We start from the raw sequence: 24,365 nt of genomic DNA, 5'->3' as shown, positions 1-24,365 counted from the left end.
ATGGGGACACATTCAGGAGGCAGGCACTACCAGCTGCCCTTGAGTCAATCTGACTGCTGCCCTTGAGTCAATCTGACTTATGAGAGTCCTGCGTGTGTCAGTATGGAACTAGACTTCACAGGGTTTTCAGTAGCTGGATTTTCTACAGCAGAGCACCAGGATTCTGTATTCTGGGGTGTCTCTGGCTAAACTTGAGTCTAACTAACCTTCAGTTAGATTCTGTTGTTACCAAGTGCTGTTAAGTCCGTTTCAACGCATAGCCACTTCATGTGACAGTAGAACATCCCCCATAGGGCTTCCTGACTGTAATATTTATAGGAATATCTGGCTGTAATATTTACAGGAATAGAGTGTCTAGTCTGCTGGGTGGGTTTGAACCTCCACTATTCTGGTCAGCTGAGAACAGTTCAAAGATTCTGCAACCAGGACTTTAAACATCATGCTGCTGTCGCCTCATTGACTCTGACTCAGAGCAACCCTACAGGGCAGTGCAGAATGGTACATCTAGATAGTACAATTTTATGAGAGCAAGTAGCATTGTTTTTCTCGTGGAGCAGCTGGTGGATTGGATCAGCAATCTTGTGGTTAGCAACCCACTGCTTCATCCACTGGTCCACCATGGTTTTTTAATCAACAGAGCGCATATATTGGGTGGAGAGGTTGAAAGAGTTAAAGATGACGCTACTATTTGACACTTTTATTATTAAGCAGAAAGTAAGGACAGAAAGAAGGACAACAAGCTTGTCAGGGACGATGTCAAGTTTTTAACAATGTGTTGAACCCCAAATACAGAGGTCAGAATCTTGGGGAAAGGTTGGCACTAAGGAGCCAGAAGGACAGGAGGAGTCTGAAAGGCCCCAATTGTGGAGGGGCCAAGAACAGATATGTGCAACGCTCAGGCTTCTCAGAAAGCAGACATTCATGCAGCTGGACTAGCTCAGGGAAATTCAGTGTTGAGGGGTACCTTAGCGCAGTCGGAGCACAAGTTATATTTTAAAATATTAAGCAGAACAAACTCCCTACTAGTCAAACTTACTTGGGTTTATTTAATAATCTGTAGTGGACAAGTTCACATGTAAACCCTTGTGAACTTTTTCACTACAGATTAGTAAGCACAAGTAACCCATGCTTCACTTGTTAACTAGATAATCCGACACTGATACTGGGAATTATTTTGGAACACAGATGTGGTGATATGTGCAGCATGTGCAAAGTAGTGTGTGCAGAGAAATGACTTAACCCTGATACTGGCCTTTTCTAGCTGTCATCCAGTCAATGCTGACTCATAGTGACCCTGCCAGACAGGGCGGGACTAACCCTGTGTTTCTCAGACTGTAGCTGTTTACAGGGGTAGAAAGTCCTGTCTTTCTCCTGGGGAGCAGCTGCTGGTTAAACTGCTGACCATGTGGCTAGCAGCCCAATGCATAACCACGGAATCACCAGGACTCTTCCAGGTGGACCTTTATGAGATTCCCATTACCCCCACCCACCCACCTGCTCTTCAGGGTCCAAGGTTAGGATTAAACGTGGACTTGTATTAGCTTTTCTCTGCCATCCCTTGTAAATGTGACACTTCACAGCCTTCGCCAAATAGGTGAGGGGTGGCTGGAATTTATCCTGCTTTTCAAGGGCGACTTTCCCTTAATTAACAAATGAAATCTGGCACAAACCTAAAAGGAAGTCCTTCTATTTAGCATTTCCTTCACACATAAATTAAACATCAGACATCATTCCCCTTTCCCCACCCAGTTTTGTAATCACAGACTTGGAAAGGGTTCTAGAATCATCTAGTTCATTTTCCTCCACTTTAAAAGTATGACTAAATATAGGGGCACACACATGTCACCTCATGCACTAGCAGCACTTCGTACCTGTCCTGGAGCCACCGCAGAAAGTATAGGCAAGTCCACAATCCCACCCCTTCTCTGCATTAGAAATTCCCTGTGGAGCCTGACCCTTTGCCTCTGCTGTGATCAGTGGTTGCCACCACCTGCATTTTTTACAACCCTGGGCTTTCCCACACAACATAGTGAAAAGAAGCCAAAATCTACCATAGGGCATTTGAGGGATAAAATTGGCAGAAACTTTTTTTCCAAGGTCCTCATTCTTCTCTGTGTGGATCAAAATTCTGATCAAACTTTCCTATGCAGCTGGTTTTTCACAATCCACAGGGAATGTGCATTGTCTGACTCCTTTCCAATTTCTTGTGTCCCAGCTCAGAAGTCACCCCCTTGGAGAGGCTTTCTTTGACCATCTAACCTAAAGTCAGTTTTCTCCTCTACTACAGTGATTGTGTCCTATTTTGCTTAGCACCTAATTTGTACATATAGCTACCTATCTCCAAAGTAGTGTATGGTCTCTCAGAACCGAGCCATGTCTTTCATCGGTCAGATATTGGTGTGTAACAAACTCTTTTAGTTTCAGGGGCATATAGCCATGAGTATGTGTAATGATGTTTACAGATTAGGTGGGGCAGCTCTCCTGAAGACAACGTATGCATCTTTGGAGTAGCTAGAATATTTCTGCTCCCTGTGTGCTATTTTTCTTCCTCCGGGGCAAGTTCTTCTCATGGTTTTGGTTTGCAATGTGACTTCCAATATTTTACTTGCAAAGCAAGCTCAATATTAATGGGGCAAAGAATGACCTAGTACACCCAAGGAGGTAGAGAAGATGTCAGTAATTTTCAAATGATAATCTCACCTACCATGACGCTCTACAAATAACAATAATCAAATAAACCAAAGGTCCCCCTCTCCTCGTTCAGCTGATCTTTTGGCTAAACCATGATCTAGCCATCACTTCTCTAGCTCTTATACTCTTCTGCGTCATTGGTGTTGATTAAGGATTTCAGCCCACTTGGTGAATCCGTGACAAAGTGGATCACACTACCTGTTCTCTTTGGACAGAAGATCTTGATCAGTTTAGCAGAAGTTAAATCTGCCTCATTTGACCCCAGTTCTCTCTGTGCCCTCTCTTTTGGCCTAAGAAAGTCTTTATTTCTGCCCCAAACTAGAGGGGGTGAAACCAATCGGAGGAACCTACCATCTATGCTGTGGACGCATGAGATGTTCGACCAAAATTTCAACCAGCATGGTTAAAGAATGTGTGCCCAATAGTTTGAAGGTCTGAGTAGAGCATAAGCTTGGTCATTGGGACAATATGCAGGTGGCTAAGGTTAACCAGTTCCTTTAGGAATGGCATCCTTAGTGTATGACCAAAGAGTTGCCTCAGGGTCCTACCCCCAGTGACAGGCATATCCAGATAACGCTTCCTAAAACTGTCCCATGAAAGCAGTCTTGCTCTTAGTGTGCTAAGAAGTGATAAAGATTGTGTTTCAGTTGGACAAACTGATCATTGTGCCTGGATTTTGAACCCTTTTTCTTCCCTGAAGTCGATCTTGCATAACTCCCCAGAACCCCTTGTGTGAATGGGGATTCTTCTGGCCATACATGTTGGCCAATCATCTGACTCTAACCGCCAAATTTTCCCTTTAGAAGAAATGAAAGATATTTGTATTCCTTTTTTGTGTGTTGATCATCTAATTACCATTAATTTCATAATAATATCCTAATTTCCTTGTTGGAGCTGCTCCACCCCCAACCCCGTCCGTGTGTACTGATACCATTCTAAGCTCCAAATATAGTCATGTGATTACGCTTAGACCTACTGAATGACTGATCACCACATCAAATACAATATTCTCCTGGCCACTGTGTCAAATACAGAAACAGGCATGCAGCCTGGTTGCTCTTCCATGGCATCAGGACATGCGTAGAACTGATGGGGATAGGAAGGTTCCCTTCGCTTGGTCAGGCATCTGGCATGTGGCATGTGGTATGCATGCCTGACAGTGACATCAAAGTACAGAACAGTAAAACCTAAAATCTAGAGGGTGTGTGTCAGTCTGGAAGACATTTTTCAAGTTCCTAAATCCAGCCATTTCCTGAATCTAGTCATAGCTGGGGTCAAAGTGATCCAGTTTTTTATTTTTTACTCACAATAAATTGAGAAAAGGGTTGGTCACTGGGAGAAAGTACAGGCATCTCAGGGAGTCTGGACTGCCTACCACCCTCATGGGGTCTCTCCACCTTGTGTGTCCTTGTGTCTACACGCAATGATTTCTTAGGCTAAAGACACAGTCTGGCCAACATCTTTAGTTTATTCTTGTGGACTGAGTCATTAGTGAAAGGACATGCTTGAAGATTTAGTGTTGCTGCATATTTGGATCCAGGGCAAACTTAGCCTCCTTAAGATTTCAATTTTCCCCATCCACAAAACAGATTTATTCATAGATAATGACCACCCTCATAAGAAAACACTAAAGATTAATTAGTCATATTGTACTTATAGTACATTTATGTTAATAGATAAAGAGCTGGTTAATTATATTATACTGTGTTTGCCTAGCATTTCTGATTTTCCATAGCCCTTTCACATAAGTAATGGCATTTGCCTGTTGTAATACCTCTGAGAATTTAGAATTATCGCCCTATATTATGCATGAATGGATCCCTGGTGGCATAGTGGGCTGCTACTGCAAGGTCAGCAGTTTGAAACCACCTGCTGATCTTCTGTCGAAAGGGGAGGATTTCTGCTCCCGTAAATACTTAAAGTCTCAGAAACCCACAGTTGGGGGGGGGGGTGCGGCGTCACCATGAGTCAGCTTTGATTCAATGGCAGTGAGTTTGGTGTGGTTTTTATGTGCTATTAAAAGTAATATCTATGTTTTTTGCATATGATGTACTATGTATAAAAGGTATGCTGTAAGACAGTATGGTAACATGTCACATAATGTCCATTTGTGCAATATCTGATCATATATATGTATATATATGGCACGACAGGGTTATAATATAATTTAGCAGTCCCAAGGAGGAATGAAACATACATGGTGAATGCAATCAGAGGTAGTGAATGCAATAGCTTACTGCATACAGCATGTGTATCTCTGTCTCATATTTGAAGCAATTGTAGAATACAATATATGTATTCATATATATAATTGTCTATAAAGTCTAATGTTTTATATACTAATATAAATTATATATAGGACCCCTGGTGGGATAGTAGTTACACATTGGGCTGCTAACTACAAGGTAAGCAGTTCGAAACCACCAGTCGCTCTGGGAGAAACATAAAGCTTTCTACTCCTGCAAAGAGTGACAGTCTTGGAAACACACAGGGGCAGGCAGTTCTACCCTGTCTTATGGGGTGTCTGTGAGTTGGCATCAACTCAATGGCAGTGAGTTTATTACAGAATATAAAACCTATAACACATATGTCCTGCTAATAATAAACATCTGTATGACTGGCTTATGTATAAACAATACTTTCTACTGTTATTTTAATGTGAACGTTCCCTACTTATAAATAAACATTTGCCATATAGCAGTGTGTGCTTCGAGCAGGAGGCAGCAGCAGCCAATCTCGTGGACTGCACAGCTCTTGAGTATTGCAGTGCTATCTCTCTGTTCATTTTCTTCTGAAAATACTGCTGTGAAGCGCATCCTGGCTCCCAGATGCAGCACAGCCACTGCTAGTGAGAATAGCAGCAGCAAGGGGCAAAGGGGAAGTTTCCATTGGGAAGAGATACAGAAGAATACTAAACAACTTAATGGTGGAACATCAGTGATTGCCACTGGTTGAGATTTAAGCATATTTGTGCAACATCCAAATCCCCTAAAGTCACATTTCACAGATTATGTATGTTAAGTGACACATGAATACATTACCAATTTACGTTTAGAAAAAGGATGTTGTTGTGTGATGCTGTCGCATCTGTTCTACTACTAATGACCCCAGGTGCAACCGAGGAAAGCCCCGCTCAGTCCTACACCACACGCACATTATTATTATCTCCCAGCTCATTGTTGCAGCCACAGTGTCAATTCAGCTTATTGAAGCCTTTCCTTCTTTATGCTGCTCCTCTCCTTTACCAAGCGGGATGTCCTTTTCTGGGGAGCTGTCACTCCCGATAGCATAGCCAAGTATGTGAGATGAAGTCTTGCATTCATGAAGCATTCAAGCTGCATGTTTTCCAGGATTCATTTTTTTTCAGAAGATAGGAGTGTATTATAATTGCATTTTTAGTTGGCATCTGCATTCCTGTGGTTTCCAATATACCTATAACTTGTACACAAAATAAAAATAATTCTCAAAAAGTTTATTTAGTCCTATAGGGTAACATAATGAATAAAGGGAAATGGGCTTAACCATTGGGTGCCTGTCTTATTATTTTCACTGGTTCATTGTCTGCATCCTCTGAAACCTGGAATTTCCATGCCCTGGAACTTCCCTGTGCTCTCTGAACAGTAGAGACCCGCCAATGTCCCAAGAGCAGCCAGGATTGAAGAGAGATTCCCAGTAGCCTCAGTCCCCCCACACCTTGACAGCAGCATGTATGGAAGAATGGAGGGTTATGGGCTATGTGAAAAAAACAGATGTGTAGTGGCACGTGTGTGGGTGTGTGTGTGTTGGGTCTAAGGGCTGCTGTTGCCAAAGGGCCATATAAGATGCACAAAGAAGCAGGCCAAGGGATCCACAATGGTCAGATAAAAGCCCTCCCACCCCTTTGATAGTTCTGGTTGCTATGCAACCAGAAACACAAAAGCATTGCTCATTCTACATTGCTTTGCGGACTCAGTTTCCTCATCTGTCAAAACAAGCAATAACAACAACTACAACAAAACACTTTGGAGTAAAAATACCTTCTGCATTATATTTTATTGGGAATAAAGGTCTGGAACCTTATCATTTAGTCACTCTCATAATAATCAGGAATGACTGATATTAATAATTCATATACTTATTTTGAAGATATACTGAGGTTCAAAATAATTGATGGTTAACATGTTGCAGTCAGGTCTTGTACCCCAAACCCTTTCACTGGGAAATGGAACTTCACTTAAGACACAATACAATTGTCTATAGGAATTTGCAGTTGGGTCCCTAGGACTCTCACTATATAGAAGCACTATGCCATAAAGCAGAAATAATTCAAGACTGTGACTGTGCCTGATCTGCATTCATTCATTCACTCAATGGCCAGAACTACTGAGTTATTGTATGGCAAGGACTCTGTTAGCCAACTGAATAAAAGGACATCGCGACCCTTGAGCTTCTTTCCAGTTGGGTAGCAAAGGGAGACTGTAGAGAACTAAAACTCAGCACAAAATGTGACAATTGCTACAAGGAAGGCACCCAAGCCTAGGAGTACCCATAAGAAAGCAGGGGAGGTCCTAAGGAGGAGCCGATCCAAGTTAGAACTGACCAGGGCAGAATTCCAACAGAGAAATACAGGAAGCGTGCATATCCCGATACCAGGGGAGGTGAAATGGTGTGTGAGTGAGGCTCATTGAAGGTGCCAGTTTAGCTAGAGACTCCGACGGAACTGTAGTGTGGACCTTCTCTGCTAAAGAAATAACTAAGGTCTCTAGATGATTTCCGGGACTTCATGCGCATACACAGAGTCAGTCCCGAGCTCCGTGAGCGTACTCAGAAGCCCACCAGAGCCATTTAGGACTCATCCCTGCACTGAATATCCAGCCTCCCTTCCCCTCAGTGTTCCAACCCTGCCCATCTGCCAGACTCCCAGAAGTAAAGGAACAAAGGTCCTTGCTGTACAAGCAAGGAGTCTCCAGGGAACATGAACGTGACAAAGTGCTCCAGAGGCTGGCTCGTTCCTGGTGAGAAAACAGAAATCTGAACATATCACTTTTCTTAAAATGCTTCAGCAGTTTTCACATAGCTTTTGGGCTGGAGATCAAAATCCATCACTTGCTCTCAAGGTTTGGCTTCTGCCGCCCCTTCCAGTCCTGCAAGCTCCCACTTTTCTCCTCCTTTGACCTTTGCCCAGGAATTCCTGGGCTCCTCCTCCCAGTGTCAGCCACACATTCCCAAAGCCTTTGCTGCTTCTTGCAAACAGTGCTCCTGAAGGAAGATTCCCCACCCCTCTGACCAGAACTGGTTTTATTTTGCTTTAATATGATCTCAAAATTATATGTCCTAGTGTATTTAGCATACATGTGCAGGAGTCTTCAAAGCCACATGGCCCTCTTTGGTAGAAAGATAGGGCTTTCTATTCCTCTGAACACTTTTAGGTGGGAAAGTCAAAGAGGCAGTTCTACAGTACCCTCTAGGCACACTATGAGTTGGCGTCGACTTGATGGCAGTAAGTAGACACTTATAGGAGTGATATTGGATTAATGGCTTCATCTGTCATAGCCACGAAGGTCCATAAACACAACTGTATTGGCATTGCCTCGTTACTTGATGAATATTGAGTCTATGCACCCGAGGCCCAGTAGCATTGTAATCCTTTTGCGTTTCCACACACAGTGTGCTTTGATGTATAAATTGGTGGGGAGAGGCTCGGAGTCTTCATTAGATTCTCAGAGTTCAGTGAGTCTCTCCAGGACCTAAGGTTTAAACAAGAGCCTCCTTTCTTAATTGCTTGCCTAAGGGGGTTCCCATATGGACTCCCCATAGAAATATAAACCTGGGACAACTCACAGGTCATATGAGTTCTGTCTTATAGGTAAGCATGGGAACAGGTTGCTTCTCTAAGGCTATCCTTGGAACATTTCAGAAGACAGTCTAGCACTTGAATGCACATCTTCAAATCCTAAAAGAGTACAATTTTCATGCATCAAATGTGATAAATATACATAATTTGGCCTCCTGTTGACACTACAGAGCAAAGTTCTAGGCTGATGCCCATGGGCTCGCCATGACTTGGGACCAACTCCACAGCAACTGCATGGTAGGAAGAAGACACTTAATCTTCTCAATAGCATCATCTATCAAATGGAGTTATCACCTTACAAAGTTATTATAAAAATTAAATAAAGTAACATGCTAATTATCTGGCATGCAGTAAGTCTTCAAAAGAATCTTTGTTAACCTCATTAGCAGCTGTCTATTCTCTTTGCTGCATAACTTCTCAACAACAAGAGTTACCCAGCTTTTGTGTCCTCTGTCGTCAGAATGAGATATAAACATTATTAGAATGCTATACAAAAATGACGATGCTCAAGTTTTAAAACCAGTAAAGGCAGATTAACCTGCAGGCCTGGGCGAGCGAGATGATGTCATTGTGCTCGGGCAAATATACTAAGGAATGGGACGGCTTGGGCACACCGGAGAGTTTATGCCCTAAAAAAGGCAGTGCTCCTGAACCCTTGACAGTGAGTGATGAGCGGCAATGAGGATCCAGAGTTCACAGATCTGCTGGCTTTTTGTTTTGGAGAACTTGGAAATCCACATTTTAAAATGTCTAATGTTGATATTTTCAAATTCCTACACAGCTCAAGCATAATGAAATCTGTGGGTTGCTGGCTTGCATCTCTGGTAGTGATTAAGGAACCCCTAGCAAGATTTAAGATGGCCTCTGTAGGTTACCAATGCCTAGATTCGTGTGTGAATGTCCCCAGCAGAGGGAACCCATTGGCTGTGTCCTGGCTGCTACCTGATTGCTGCGTGTGCTGCCCTGACTGCTGGAGACATTTGTTCATTTGCCTTAGAAGCATCACCGTGTCAGGTATTCTCAGCAACACCACACGAGAGCTACGTGGGGTCCTCCTGCATGGCGGCTCGGTCTGAGTCACCATCAACACACAACACAGGTAACATTGCAAGGGCTTAGACACTCCCTGCTTCCAAAAGCCAGGCTGGTAAAGGAATGCGAGGAGTGGGCAGGCTGGGAAGGAGCTGTGGAGGTGGGTGAAGTGTTCTGTTCTCTGGCCATGGGAGCATTACCCAGTCCCAGAGTTGTCGGACCCTTTTGAAACCCAAGTGCCAACAGCCAATTTCCTGATTTGTAAACACTAACTGGGTCTGCAATTGGTTTGTGGCTAGCCCTTTGGTGGTCCCCTTCTGTGGTACCTGAAATTGCCGTGCCAGTCTGGCCTGCTTGAATATGCCCTACACCACTGTTCAATTGGCTGTTCAATTGATTCTGACTCATGGGGATTCCATATGTGCAGAACAGAACTGCTCTATAAAGTTCCCAAGACTTCCAGCTTTCAGGAGCAGATCTGTCGTCAGCCTAGTGAGGTTCTTCTTGGTGGATTAGAACTGCTAACTCTTCAGTCATTAGTTATGTACCTAATCATTTGCGCCTCCCAAGGACTCTTGCCTTGCAGGATCTGATAAACACTACAAGAAAGACCCAGCAGAGTCTTGCCACATAATCAAGAGTGAGGAGGAACAAAGTAACCTGTCCTTTTTGTCCTTGCAGATGCTAATTCCTCCACCCAGAAGGGGGAGGCAGCATCTCTTCCCCACTCTGTCCCCACCCCTGTGATCTATTTATCTTGGCAGCTCAATTCACCACCAATCTGTGAAGCAGACCCCATTCCCTGAGGCATCCCCAGTGTTCTGCACAAATTCCTGCTACTACACTTACCACATTACATTTTAATTTTCACTTTACAGGACAGTCAGCCTTACGAGGACACAGTCCTCCAGGGCAGGGACATGTCTTACTTTTCTCTGCATGTGTAGTGTTTAACACACCTGAGCTTGGTTAAGGATTCAAAACTGCTTGCTAAGTGAACGGAAGATTTTTTAGATTAAAGCAGAGTTTTTCAAAGTGTGATCCCCATACTAACTACTACAGAGTGCCCCCCAGAGATTGCTCTTCAATATTCTGATTCAGGAAGACCAAAGGAGCGATCCACCCCAATCTTGCTTTAAATTAGGTCCCTCGATGATGCTTGTGTGCATGGAAATTTAAGGGCCTGTGAGCTATACGGTTTCCCAAGGAAAGAGGCTGTGTTTTTTTTTGCTAGTTATTTGCTATTTGTAGTACCTAACACAGTGATCGTTAGCCCTGGCGGCCCAGTGGATTAATTAGGGTTCAAACCCACCAGCTACTCTGAGAGAAAAAATGAGGCAGTCTTGTTTTGAAAGAAACGTGCAGCTTAAGAAAACCTATGGAACATCTGTGCTGTGTCCTCTGGAGTCATGGGGTCAGGATCACCGGGGTGGACATGGATTAGGACAACGATTGACACGCACTGGGTGTGCAGAGTATGCGAGGGGGCTTCAAAGAGCTCATGGGAAGAGTTCATTATTTCTCATTCTGATTTTCCCAGGAACCTTCTGAAGCCATAGCCTCTATGAATAGTCTAAAGTCATTTTTCCTGGTGGGCTGGTTGCCTGGAATGACGGCTGAATAAATGATGGAAGAATAAATAGACGAATGGATGAAAAGACAATTATGAAATTGCAATGTTTTCCAGACCTAACAGAAACCTGGGTCAGGTTTTCATCCACTCTGTTGTTTATGTGGCAGACAAGTGTTTGCTGATGATATTTTTTAAATGGTTGCAACAGTACATTGACAAGGAATAGCCAGATATCCAGAAAGGAACATGAGATGAGTGGTGTCATTGTTGATGTCAGATGGATATTGGTTAAAAACAGAGAATATCAGAAAGATATGTGTTACTGACCATGCAAAGACATTCAACAGTGTGAAAAATAGTACATTATGGACAATACTGAGGGGAATAAACTTTCCAGAACATTTATTGAGCTCACGCAGAACCGGCCCATAGACCAAGAAGCAGTGGTTCGGACAGAAAAAAAGTGATACTGCCTGGTTGAAAATCAGCAGAGGTGTGTGTCAGGGCTCTGTATCCTTTCCCCACACTTACTCAATCTGCACACAAAGCAACTAATCTGAGAAAGTAAGCTATATGAAGCCAAATACAGGGTCAGGATCAGAAGAAGAGCTGTGATATGCAGATGGGATACCTGGACTTTTCAAAGTGAAGAAGACATACTGATCAAGACTAAAGGCTAAGCCCTGATATGGATTGCACCTCAACATTAAAACAAACAAACACAAAAGTCCCCATCATCAGACTAACAAACGTCATCATGATAAAGGCAGGAACGATGGATGTTGTCAAAGACTTCATTTGACTTGGATCTACAGTTAATGGCCTTGGAAGCAGCAGTCAAGAAGGCAACTGATGAGTTGCATCAGACACATCTGCTGTGAAAGACCTCTTCCAAGTGCTAAAAAGCAAAATGCCACTGAGGACGAAAGTGCACCTGACCTAACCCCATGGTATTTCCAATTGCCTCATATACATGCAAAAATGGGATAAGAAAGACCAATGAATAATTGGTGTATTAGAATACTAGTGTTGGCAACAATATTGAATGTAGTAAGGCCATCAGAGTAAACATGGTGGACTGGGTGAAGCACTATGATGGGAACTGCAAGATAGGTGGTTCAAATCTATCAACTGCTCTTTCAGAGAAAGAGGAAGCTGTCTGTCCCTGTGAAGATATACAATCACAGAATCCCTTTGGAACATTTCTTTTCTGGTCTACAGGGTTTCTGTGAATGGGAATTGACTCATCGGTTGTGGTTTGAGTTTTTTGGTTGGCCAGAAAATGAACATGTCTGTCTTGGAAGAACAGCCAGAATGCTCCTTTAGAAGGAGGGATGTCGAGATTTCATCTCAAGTACTTTGAAACATGCTATTAAAATGGACAAATTCCTGGAGAATATACAGTGAAAGCAGCTGGTCAGAAAAAAAGAGCAAGACCCTTAATGAGACGTAGTGACACAATGGCTGCAGTAATAAGTTCAAAGGGAGACCACCCTGATGATGATGCAGGGCCAGTTTTATTCCGTTATAAAGTGGCTATGCACCAGAACGGGCTGGAGGGCATTTAACAACAACATTGTGTACCCTTGCTACAGAGACCCCATGTAAAGTGACAGTTGTCCGGTAACTTTGATGTTGGTGGAAGCCTTCCCACATGTGTTCCTGTGGACTTGTAAGGCCCTGGTGTTCCTAATTCAGTGACTACCTGTTAATGATAACAGGCAAGGAAAACAAGACAATTGAGTGCAAAGAAATGCCAAACTCTCACCTTGGCCGGTGGAGTTGGCTGATTCTCCTCTTTTCTATTCCTCGGCTCCCCCTATTCTGTAATCACGACTCTTCCTTTATAACCCCCTCTTCCTACCACATTTAGCGGGAATGGTTCTGGTTAAACTGCTCCCTTCCTGTCTCCACCCTCTGGTGGAGGGATACTGAATAGCAAAAGGTGCTGAAAATGAATAGCTAACATTCTGAGAAAGAGAAGACAAATCAAAGCTAGAGTTGGTTTCTGGAGTTGTTTTCCTTAAGACTGACTTGGGGCAGTTAATTTAAAGTCCATTTTTTCAAATAGCATGCAATACTGAATCAAATGCCTTTCTTGATTTTCCCTAAATGATTAAACAATCCACCTTACACAAGCCACTCTGCTTCCTTGATTAAGTTTTCTTTCTTCAAACTGAGACACATATAAGATTCTCCCAAACTAATGGATCACAGTTAATTCTGACATAGAAAATAACAGTCTTATAAGCAGTCTATAAATTACATTGTCTTCATCACCACCCGAATTGTCCTACATGTCTTCCGATCTTGAATCCAAACATCAGAAGAAACAGAATGTCTATGCACAATACAATATTTCTTCTCAGAGAAGCCCTATAGCAATATTCCCCCCCCCACACCGGATGGTAACTTATTCAAGAATGTGGATATTGTATCATCTTTGTATGTCCAAAGTCCACTCAGTTCAAAGCATTGAGGAAACATGGAAACATGTAGGGAGAGATCATATAAAGGAGGTGAGCCTTCATGGAAGTTTGTAAGCTGGTGTATCGTAGCAATCAAGCTGAAGATCCCCGATGCCTTCCCTCTCAGTTCATTGACCACAATGGAAAACGTCACCTGTATTCTTTCTTCCTCCCTAATAACTAGCCAGCAACCCTGTCAGAAGGGAAGTTTTAAGTTGTAAAGATAACAACAGAGAAGCACCACCTTTTGTCTGAGAACATTTCCTCCTATTTTTGTCTCTTATTATCTCATCCTGCCAGTCAGCATCTTGACACTAGGATCGCAGTGAACATGGCTTTCCACGAAGCTGCTGTAGACAGCTCTCAGCAGTGCGAGCACACACACGCGCAGGCAGTTTCTTCGCCGTGGTTCTCTAAGTAAGCAGCCCTTCTTGCATAATGGACCCCTCTAAGAGAATGACAAAAGCTATCGAGCCTCCCACTAGGCAATAAATTAGCACACCATGTACATGAAACACATTGTGCATTACGTCAAGTTTTTTATAGAGACATCGATGTCTATCCCCAAAGCCTCTCTTAAGAAAGCCAGCGTGTGCATGTAGTTGATTTCAACTCAGCTCAGCTTTACAGGACGGAACAAAACCAGCTCCTGAAGTTTCCTAGGTCATACTTTGAACAGGAAGTAGATGGACAGATCTTTTCTCCTGCAATAGAGTTGGTGGGGTTGAAGCACTGGGGTTTTCATTGAGCAGCGAAACCCTTAACTGCTGTGTCCCTGGGCTTCTTCTCAAAAACACCCTACATTAAGTTGCAATTGAAAACGTGAGTGTGAGGTTCTGTGGAGCCTTCGTGGCATCGTGGTTACCCATTGGGCTGCTAACCTCATGGTCGGCAGTTTGAAACCACTAACCATCCCAGCAGCGCGTCAAGAGAGACAGGCCGTGTACTCCTGTCCTGCAGGACTGCTGTGAGGCAACATTGACTCGAGGGTACTGAGTTTGAGATGTGGGGAGATTATCCAATAGCTAAATACCTGCTCAATGTTATTCCAGTTCCTCAAGCTGAAGTACTTACAGAACTATAATCCAGCATTAAACCATCAAAATGCAGCTCTCCTGTGTGGGTAGTAACACACTTGACAGATTTTCACTCTGTATTATCAAGATGCAGAATTGCTCTATTCGGTGGATCACTTCTGAGCAAAACCATAGCTGTGACGTGAAGGGCTAAACGTTTTTCTCCTTCGGTACTTTTCCAGACCAGGCTCAGACCCGGCAACTCCTGCGTCTCTACATATCTCAGGTTACACAACGGTGGAGGTCTCTCTCAGGGGCTAGGAACGTGGCCCCGAGTGTCATAACTCAACGAGTAAAACTTGCTGCCATTGAGCTGTGGAAACTCATCATGACCTTATAGGACAGGGTAGACCTGCCTTTGCCAGTTTCGGAAACTCTTTCCGGAAGAAAGCCCCATCTTCCTCCCTCAGAGCAGCTGGTGGTTTTGAACTGCTGACCTTGAGGATTGCAGTCCACTGAGGAACCATTACGCCACCAGGCCTCCTAAGACCAGCACTTTGCTCCTGGCTGTGCTCAGGTAGATTTCATAGCCTGTTTCCGTTTTAGCGTCTTCATTTCTAAGGGGATATAACAGACAGTGCTGCGCAGGCGTGCGCAAGGATTGGAAGAGCCAGCGTATGGAAGGCAGTGAGCGCTTTTGCTGCATGGGCTATAATGAGTGAGCAAGACGTGGGAATGAGTAGTGCTAGAACCATCAAGAAAATACTATCGCTCTTAAAACTGTATGCACCTAATCAACGAAATCTAATTTGTTATTAATACTAGCTAATAGGGGGTCTCAAGAATAAGGAGAATTAATAATTCTTACTTTGAGGTTTCAAAACATGCTCAGTTCAAGTCCTTGAGAAGCCACTATGTGGGAATGTGGGAAATAGATGGAGGAAAGGTCGTCCATGATTTCAACCACCCCCAGCTCAGCAGAAGCCACCAAGTAACCCGAAGCCTATAGGGGCAATTTCACCCAGTTTTGAGCCTGGATTTGTTCTTGCCCATTGGGCTCACGCACCAGAGTTTGATGCATTCCTTCTTAAGCTGAATCTCTGCAGGTAAAATATGTGTACTGATGCATTCGTATGATTTAATCAAACAGAAAACAAAAACCATGAGATCCCAAAGTTTCCTTTTCGGTCTTAGATGACATGAATAACTCAAAATGGGACTAGTTATCTGTGTTCAGCAGCATCCCATCGAGAAGCCAGAGAGTGCTCTATCCCTCCTCCTTCTCTGAGACCACCGTTGTTATGTTCTGTGCTCTCAGACCATCACACAACATTCCAATTTTTCAAGCCATTTTGGACATAACCAAGGCGCACCATTCCTAGCATACTGTTCACTGCCCCAAATAGGAGATCATGCATACAGCTTCTCATCTACTCCTTCTTATCAAGCCACGGGGACAGGTTTTTCTTTTAATTTGTACGTAAGAAATGGTTTGAACCTTTAAGACCACATTCTCTGAGCCAGACCCTTGCTTTAGTCTACATTTCTCCAAAGTTTCTTATCTGTGAAACTCTTTCAGTTGATCCAGAAAACCATGCAAGGTAGGGGGGAGAGGAATCCACCCGAGCACCTCTCGTGCTGACATTTAAAAGTTAGCTGACGGTGAAAAAGCAAATCCCTTCCATGAAGCATTGCCGGATGTGAAATACCAACTGCTGGAATAACTCAAATGGCCCTGGAAATTTTTCTTGGAGGGCGCTTCTCTTATGAAGACAGATGACAACTCCATCATGTTTGCACCACCACCACCTACCCGCAGGCCGTCTGCTCATTGGACGGACGCGGAAAAGAAATCTCCGAAATAGAAGCAATTACTTACATCTGTAGGTCATCTCAAAGCTGTCGCTGATGTTCACAATATCAATCTGGGGGAGCAGCTTTGGGGGCTCTGTGAGTTGTGACAGAGCAAATCTAAAAGCAGCATGTTCCTGTGATTGCTGGTTTGGAAATAATCCCCCTGTGAGGAAAAGAAATACAACATGGTAGCCAGGCTAGACATAGATTTACCTCCGCGGCAGCCCACACCAAATGGACTCCTCCCTTCTGCCCATGTCAAACCCACTAGGTGTAGCCTATGTTGGAGAGGATGCGAGTTCAAGTAGACTTCCACAGATGAGCTCGGAGGTGACAAGAGCCTCCAACATCTGTCACTCTGCTCAGACATCTGATAGCTCACCCCTCAGCTCAGCTCAGCTCAGCTCAGGGCAAACAGGAGCATAGGGTGGCACGTCTCCTCTTCCGCCCGGGTGCGCACCACTGGGTGATCTGGGCTCTCACACGCATGTGGTGATACATGCTGCCTGCCGTGTCTATTTTGTCCTGCTACCAAACTGTTTCTTACCCCAGAGCCTCATGAGAAGGAGGTGTTAATTCGTGTCCCTCTAACTTTGGACCCTGCGGGCTTCTGCAGGATGAAAACCCTTTGCTTATCCTGTCACTCATGTTCCTCGGCCTGACCAGACCTGCGTGCCACTTAACGAGTCCTTTCCAGTGCCTCTCACGTCTAGGATGCATTTCCTCTGGACACCCTCGATTTTGAGCAAACGGTGATTTGTTTCTTCTCTTATCACTCGCGATCCCAGCTTCCTAGGAATGACTTGTTACATAAGGAATTATCGTTGTCTTTGCTCCAGAGAACCACCGTGTGTTTTAAAAATGGGTGGGTTTAGGGATGTTTAGAGGATACAAACATTCTATTCCGGCAAAAAAAACAAAAAGGGTTCCGGTCAAGGATACTGTTCCAAGTTAAAAAGAGTACACAGCTTACCTGTGTGCCTCCTGGGGACATGCAAGTAAATTAGCATATGTTTCTGGGAATGAAAATCAGCAATTTCCAGAGTCTGAACTATAATGAATGCTTAGAAAGAAGTTCATCCAGGATCCAAAGAAATCACAGTCCTGGTGCAATGTACTTCTAACTTCTTACACAATGGTTACATGTTTGCTTTTAAGGACCAGTAAGTAGATTTGAAGGCTTTTGTTGGAGATCGTATGGAATATGATAGAATGAAGTATTACTTGATGGCAGTGTTATTTTTGAGCATTTGTTCTATAATTTCATGTTTCAACCTTCTTATTGGAAAACAAAAACAACGCTGGCTTTATCAGTTGAACAAGCACGGTAAGGATAAATCTGATGAATGATCTGCAGCAGAGAGGCATGAGCAAACATCCCATGTACACACACACACACAACATCCCCTCTTGCTCCTATCCACGGTAAAATGTACAAATAAACTTGGAGAAGCCAAGTCCACCCAAGCCTACCCAAGGATTTGCATTCAGCCAAGTAGGGGAAATACTAAAGTGAAAACACAAGTGATGCCACATGTTAAAATGAATAATCTAGACCTGTACATATGTACCTGTTTTAAAGAGTAAAAACAAACAAACAACATCTATGTCCTTGATTCTGAGACTACCTCTTCCTCCCCGATGACCACACCCCACACACTCCCCTGCCCCCCTCCCCCTCCCTTGCAATGAATGAACAAGAAAGCAAGTGGTCAGGAGGCAGAAAGCCAGTCTGGGCTGCAGAGGAAGTGTCAACCAGAGGCAGGAAGTTTTTAACGTTAGGCACTAACCCCCTAGCCCCACACAGGCTTCAGAATGCAGCTTAACAGGTGTCAGGAAACATCAAGTTACCGCTTCATGGCGACACCCACAAGCCTGGACTCCAGCTAGCTGGGGAGGCCCAGAGGAGACCCAGACTGCGGGTTTGTGAGCAACCCAACACCACCTGTACGTATCCCCACGCAAACGCACACACTGACAGGAAGAACACAGTCCCAGCAACAGGAACTTTCGCTACTGGAACTGCATCCCTGCCTCCCTACCTGGGGTAGAAAAACAAAAGCCAAACAACACTAAAAACCTCCACGCAAAGCAGCCCCCTTGAGTGCGGACACACACCATCCTGAATTACTACTGGCCACAGGAAAGCCCAGAGCCCTGGGGCAAATCTGTTCTTGGTTGTATTGCTCCTTTTAGTTTTGTCCCCCTCACCCCACCCCACCCATTCCTATTAGGAAGAGTCATGTTTATTAGCCATCCTGCAAAACCCTGAGAGAGTTGCGGTCTGTTGGGAAGCAAAACAAGCGGGGAGTGGGAATGGGGAAGGAAAAGCCATGCAGCATGTGGAAATCTGCTTCCAAGTTGAGAGAAGGAGCCAGTGATGGGGACTGTAAACAACATAAGGGAGCATGTGTGTATGTGTGTGTTTAAAAGGTAGATAATGTCTGTGGACACAAAATGTAAGGCAGGGAGCAAAGGAAAGGCTAGAGAGAAGGCAGATTGGGAAGTCCCAGGACTGGGAGGTGGAGATTCACTAGCCCAGCGAAGCAGACACCACACGGAAGGCTCCCTTGCCTTGTAGTGGCGGCACCTGCCATCATTTTAGTGGCTGCCACCAACCCAGCACCCTTCACTCCTTGAAAAGGGTCTCTTTCTCCTTCGCCAGGTAAGGAATCACTGCTCTTCTCAATGTAATAGACACATGCATCTGAAATCCATGAGACCAAGAGATCCATCACTACACACAGCTCTCACACTTACATAAATAAAGGAAACCACACCAGCATCCCAGCAATGGAGACAGTCTTAACCCCCCACCACCCCTTTCCTTGCTACCGCTTGATTTAATTGATTTATTTTTACTCCCAAACAGTGGCTCCTCCATTTCACATGCTCCTGGCTGGTGCGTGCGTGCGTGCGTGTGTGTGTGTGTGTGTGTGTGTAAACGTTTCTCCTTTGCCCCTCTTCTCAACAAGAGAAGCCCCCTCCCCACACCAACAGCCCAAGTCCTCCTCCCATCGCTGCTCAGCTTTAGATGGCCAAGCACATCGGCTGGCTAGAACTTGAGGGGGGGACGGACTCCCCCCAAACCGAACCGCGGGCCAGACCCTGAAAGTCCCTCCCCCGAAGGTACCCCTCACTCACCAATCTGGATGTTGTTGGGGAAATTGGCACCGACGACCGTGCCTAGGAAACCGGTGCAGAAGAAGGCAAAAATGTGCTGCATATTCCTGTTTGCATTGGCGAAAACGAAGCCCAGGTCCAATCATAGATTTATAGATTTGGTGTCCCCCCCGCTTTCCCTTTATTCCTGTTGATGTCCTGCTGCTTCTTTTCCTCTTGCAGTTTCTTCTTTCCTTCCTTTCGTGAGGTTTGCCTGTTTTCCCTGGAATCTGAGCACTTACACTGCAGCGTTAACACCAACTGACAGCCACATTAACTGAGCACGGGAAAGAGAAGCCGTCCTCATGCTCGCTGGAGTGCTTGCTCCCCCTCTCCCGCTCCTCTCGCAAGCCTGCCTCCCGGAGCTCACTCCCTCCCTCGCTCCAGCTAGCTCTCCCCCTCACACTCACACAGGCTCTATGCTAATACCTACTGGGGAGACAGCGGGGGTTCCTCTGCCGACCTCCTCTACCTCCCAGCCCCCGCCTGGGGTTCTCTCCTCGTGTGTGTGTGTGTGTGTGTGTGTGTGTGTGTGTGTGTGTGTGTGTGTGTTTGGGGGTGGGGTGGAGTGGGATATGTGGAACTTGGTCCTAAAAGGACCGAGTCCCATTTCATCTTTCCCTGGCTCTCTCTCCCAGCCACCCCCCCAGACCCCTGCCAGGCAGAGACTATTAGGTATGTGGGTTCAGCTGTCAGTAGGTGGCAGGGGGTCCCCACAATAGTCCTGGATCTACCTACTGCCTGATCTAGGTCACTTTTTTCCCTGGGAGTGCATGGCTGTGCTGGAGGTGTCTCCTGCACTCCACTGGCCCAATTAGCTCCACAACTAAGTCCTGATGGGAAGACCCTAGAAATCCCTGCTGGAAAATGTAAGGGGGGGGAATAAGAAGACTTCTCCCGGAATGAGATGAATGACAGAGAGACCAACCGGGGCGTCCAAAATGATTGGCAGCTGCCTAGATATAGATATTTGGCCGAAACTATGTACCATGGCGGTAAGAATTGGTGCTCTCTTTCAAACAGGAGGCACGAGAAGGTGGGCCCCTCCCCCTTCCTCCACATGGCCCAGGAGTATATAGCATCACAATGGAGTGGGTGTACAATAAAGGCTAAGGATACTTACACAGAGCAATTACATGAGTCATTTTGCAGAGATTCTAGAGAGAGGATTCAGGCTTTTTCAGTTCTCTCTGGACACTGTTCACATCTGGTCTAAATGAGAAGCCTAGATGCCGTCTTAGACCAGGGTTTGCACTGTGAATGACCCAGAGAGCAAACAATTCTGTTCAGGAAATTGTGTGGGTCTTCACACAGCAGTGATGAGAAGAGTACGTCGCAGATATGTGACAGTTTCTGAAGCAATGTCACCTTATTGTCTCACTCTGCCCTCACAACAACCCTGCAATGTGGCTGTGGTCCCCATTTGACAGATGGAAAAAACCGGGCCTCCTAGGTTTGGCAGGCAAAAACACAGACTACTGAGATGGAGCCCGCATCTTCAACTAAATCCATTACCTTACTCTGAGCACCAACAGAGGTTGGGATCAGGTCTCAGACCCAACAGCATAATTCTGGGAAAGGAAAAATCCACATTTTTCTTCATTTGGAATGAGGAAGTATGGACTTAGCTACTTAACTAATCCATGTTAGCCAGAAATTCCTTAATTTATTTGTCAAGAGTGATCTGTGGGGTAGTTGCCAGGACTGGGATTTGCAAAAAATATCTGGATCCAATGGGTTCACCAACTAGAAACAACAAAACAGAGAAAGTGGTGCTTCATAATGTCCTGTACATTTCCCATATACTCGTTAATTGGCTCAACTCGTGTTTTAAAGCCGGTGTGTATTCATTGATTACCAGGTATCAGGGACTAGGTTAAGTAATACACCGGATGCATTCAATTAGGCAACAGCCTCTGTGGCAAGAGGTTTCTAACTGCTGACAAGGAAAAGATTGAAGACTCATTCTGGAAACTCTGCCCTCCGACACGAGCTTTTAACCATCATCCTCTACTGTCAGTAGACATTGAATAGGGCCATTCTGCAAGGAGGGTCAGAGACAGAACTGGGATGACCCCCTCTAAGCTTCCTGCCAACATGAAAAGTCTGTGACTCGATGGTTCTATCTTATCATATAATTTCCCCATTTTCATTTTTCTCTTATTATTTTAGAAGGTACCTGGGGATCTTTTAAGTTCTCTGAGCTTTGTGCCTAGTATTAAAAAATAATTAGGCTGTCACTGAAGGCTTCACACTTCTCTGTCATCTTTCAGAGGAAGATCTCAAAGTCCTTTATGAAGATCAATTAGCAAAATCTGAACACCCACCTGTAATAGGTGAGCATCATTTTGTTTGTCTGTTTACTTTGCAGGAGGTGGGAGGGGGTTAAAAGGAAACACCATGCTGCATTTCTGTTGTTCTTATAAATGGCTGTATCTACCTAAAATATAATTCAGACATATAATATATGTTATTGCCTGACTGAAATATATTCAATGGTTCCCCTGGCCTATTAAATAAATAGCTGATCAATGATAAAATAAGCATCAAACTTATATATTTTGAAATTAAACATTTAGGTTAAATTATCTGTAGGTTGAAAAGATGTGGATTCAATGGTTTATCCCATTTTCTTTCTTTGTAGAGAATCTTCTGTGCATCCAACAACATCCCTGGTGCTACGGGGATCCAGAGAGGGATCTGAGACAGTCTCCAGCCCAGGGCAGATGAATGTAGAAGGAGAGGAAGAGAATTCAGCCAACTCTCTTCTGAGGCAGAACATGACAAGCTCTCTAATAGAGATGTAAGCACAACACTTAGGGAACAAAAACGGAAGCAACCAATATGTTTGTCTGTGGGGATCCAGCAAGGTTTCCAAAGAGCTGGACCGTGAAGGATAAGGAGGCCACAGGCAGAAAGCGAGAGCTGGGGGAGGACAGCACATGCAGAGTCAACAGCACCAGTCAGGACCACGTTATGCTGTGGGAGCCCCGTGTCTCTGGTGCAGGGGTGGGTAAATAGGATGAGGGCACCTAAAACCTGGAAGAGGTCAGGCTCAGGGTTTGGAAGCCACTGAATCCATGATGTACTGTTGACTGTACTGGAACGTTTTCAGGGTGACAGTTATTTAGTCAGATATGTAGGTAAGCAGAAGAGACTGACTATGGTTGGAAGCTCATATCCGTACCTTAGAGTTTAGGACTACATACTGAAAAGTCTCATCCCCCAGGAGGTCTGTTCTTGCCCTGTCCTTCATCAGCACATCATGTTTTCTCATTTTCTAGTCTCCATAGCTATTATTCTTACTCTAATCTTGGATGATTATCTTCATTTTGCATAGTCTGTTACTAAGGTGGTCAAATGACATATTTGATGGAGAAGGTTCAGCTGCTAACCAAAAAGCTGGGGTGTTGAGCCCACCCAGACACATCTTGGGAGAAAGGCCAAGAGATCTACGTTGAAAAAGCAAATCATTAAAAACTGCAACAAAAAAAAAAAAGAGGACCTGATGCAAAGGGCTTAAGTGGAGAGCAAATGCTTTGAGAATGATTGGGGCAGGGAATGTATGGATGTGCTTTATACAATTGATGTATGTATATGTATGGATTGTGATAAGAGTTGTATGAGTCCCTAATAAAATGTAAAAACAGAAAAGAGGAGGAAAAAAAGAAAATGATTAGGGCAAAGAATGTACAGATGTGCTTTATACAATTGATGTATGTATCTGTATGGACTGTGATAAGAGTTGCATGAGCCCCTAATAAATTGTTTTTAAAAAAACTGCCTGGAGCATTGTCTACACTGACACATCCACCCTGAGTTGGAGTCACCTTGATGACAACTAGTGTTTTGTACATCCAGCATCTTACCTCTTCTTCTCAACAGCCCCATAACCACAAGGGCAGGAGTTAGAACCACTTTATACGTGAAATAAGGCTCAGCATGATTAGATTTTTGCTTAAGGTAGTGGTTGTCCACTGGACGTGACTTTGCCTCTTAGAGATACATTTGCAATGTCAGAACATGTTTTGTTTCTCACACCTGGAGTTGGGTGTGCTACTAAGTCCTTGCCCCCTCTTCCCTGCCCTTCCTACCCCACAGCCACCCACAGCCCAGATTTCCAAAGAACTATCAAACAAAATGCCAATTGTGTGGAGGTTGAGAAACTCCAGCTTAAAGAAACATACGAAGTAGCTAGATCTCAACCCCCTCTCTGCTATATTGTACTGAAGAAAAGATTAGGTTCATCCTCTTTCAAGCCTTCAGATTTAAACATGGGAACCCGAAAGACGGGCACGCCTTGGAGCCCAGATGGATGAGTATCTAGTGGAAATGGAATCAAGATGAGGCTCAAGGAAGGTGCAAGGGAAAGTCTTCCTATTGCTGCTCACACGGTGCCTCACAGAGGGTACGGCATTTACTCTTAAGATCATCTGTGATTTATCTTGGTTCATGTCTTTGATAAGCTTCAAGTCCCACTATTAGGTAGTCCAAATATCCTAATATTTATATACTAGACGTTGATCTTACACCACACATCAAGGAGAAATGTGTGGGATTTTAATGGAATTTTAAAAGGATTTCAAATTCCAATGCCTACTTAGCACAAGCAGGAAATGCATGAATTGGGCTGAGCTGAGGAGACAAACAACAGAGAAGACAAACAGGACTGGAGAGCCTATGAGTCCATCACACCTGATTGCAGGTCCTCAAAGGACAGCCCGATGTTGCCATAG

The 24,365-nt window shown here is 44.4% G+C and overlaps 1 protein-coding gene across 4 annotated transcripts in view; it reads right to left on the bottom strand.

The window, feature by feature from the left end:
* GRIA1 (glutamate ionotropic receptor AMPA type subunit 1) overlaps positions 1 to 19,693 on the bottom strand; it is a 379,675-nt gene extending 359,982 nt beyond the window's left edge. For all 4 annotated transcript variants that reach the window (XM_075543167.1, XM_075543168.1, XM_075543169.1 and 1 more), the window contains exons 1-2: positions 19,612 to 19,693; positions 16,493 to 16,630 (exon numbers count right to left, since the gene is read on the bottom strand). In XM_075543167.1, coding sequence (XP_075399282.1) covers positions 16,493 to 16,630; positions 19,612 to 19,693 — 220 coding nt within the window. The remainder of the gene's footprint in view (positions 1 to 16,492; positions 16,631 to 19,611) is intronic.
* Between the last annotated feature and the right edge of the window lie 4,672 nt (positions 19,694 to 24,365).

Source organism: Tenrec ecaudatus, chromosome 2 (assembly GCF_050624435.1).
Source record: "Tenrec ecaudatus isolate mTenEca1 chromosome 2, mTenEca1.hap1, whole genome shotgun sequence".
NCBI lineage: Eukaryota > Metazoa > Chordata > Mammalia > Afrosoricida > Tenrecidae > Tenrec > Tenrec ecaudatus.
This window is presented reverse-complemented; position numbering and strand designations above follow the sequence as displayed.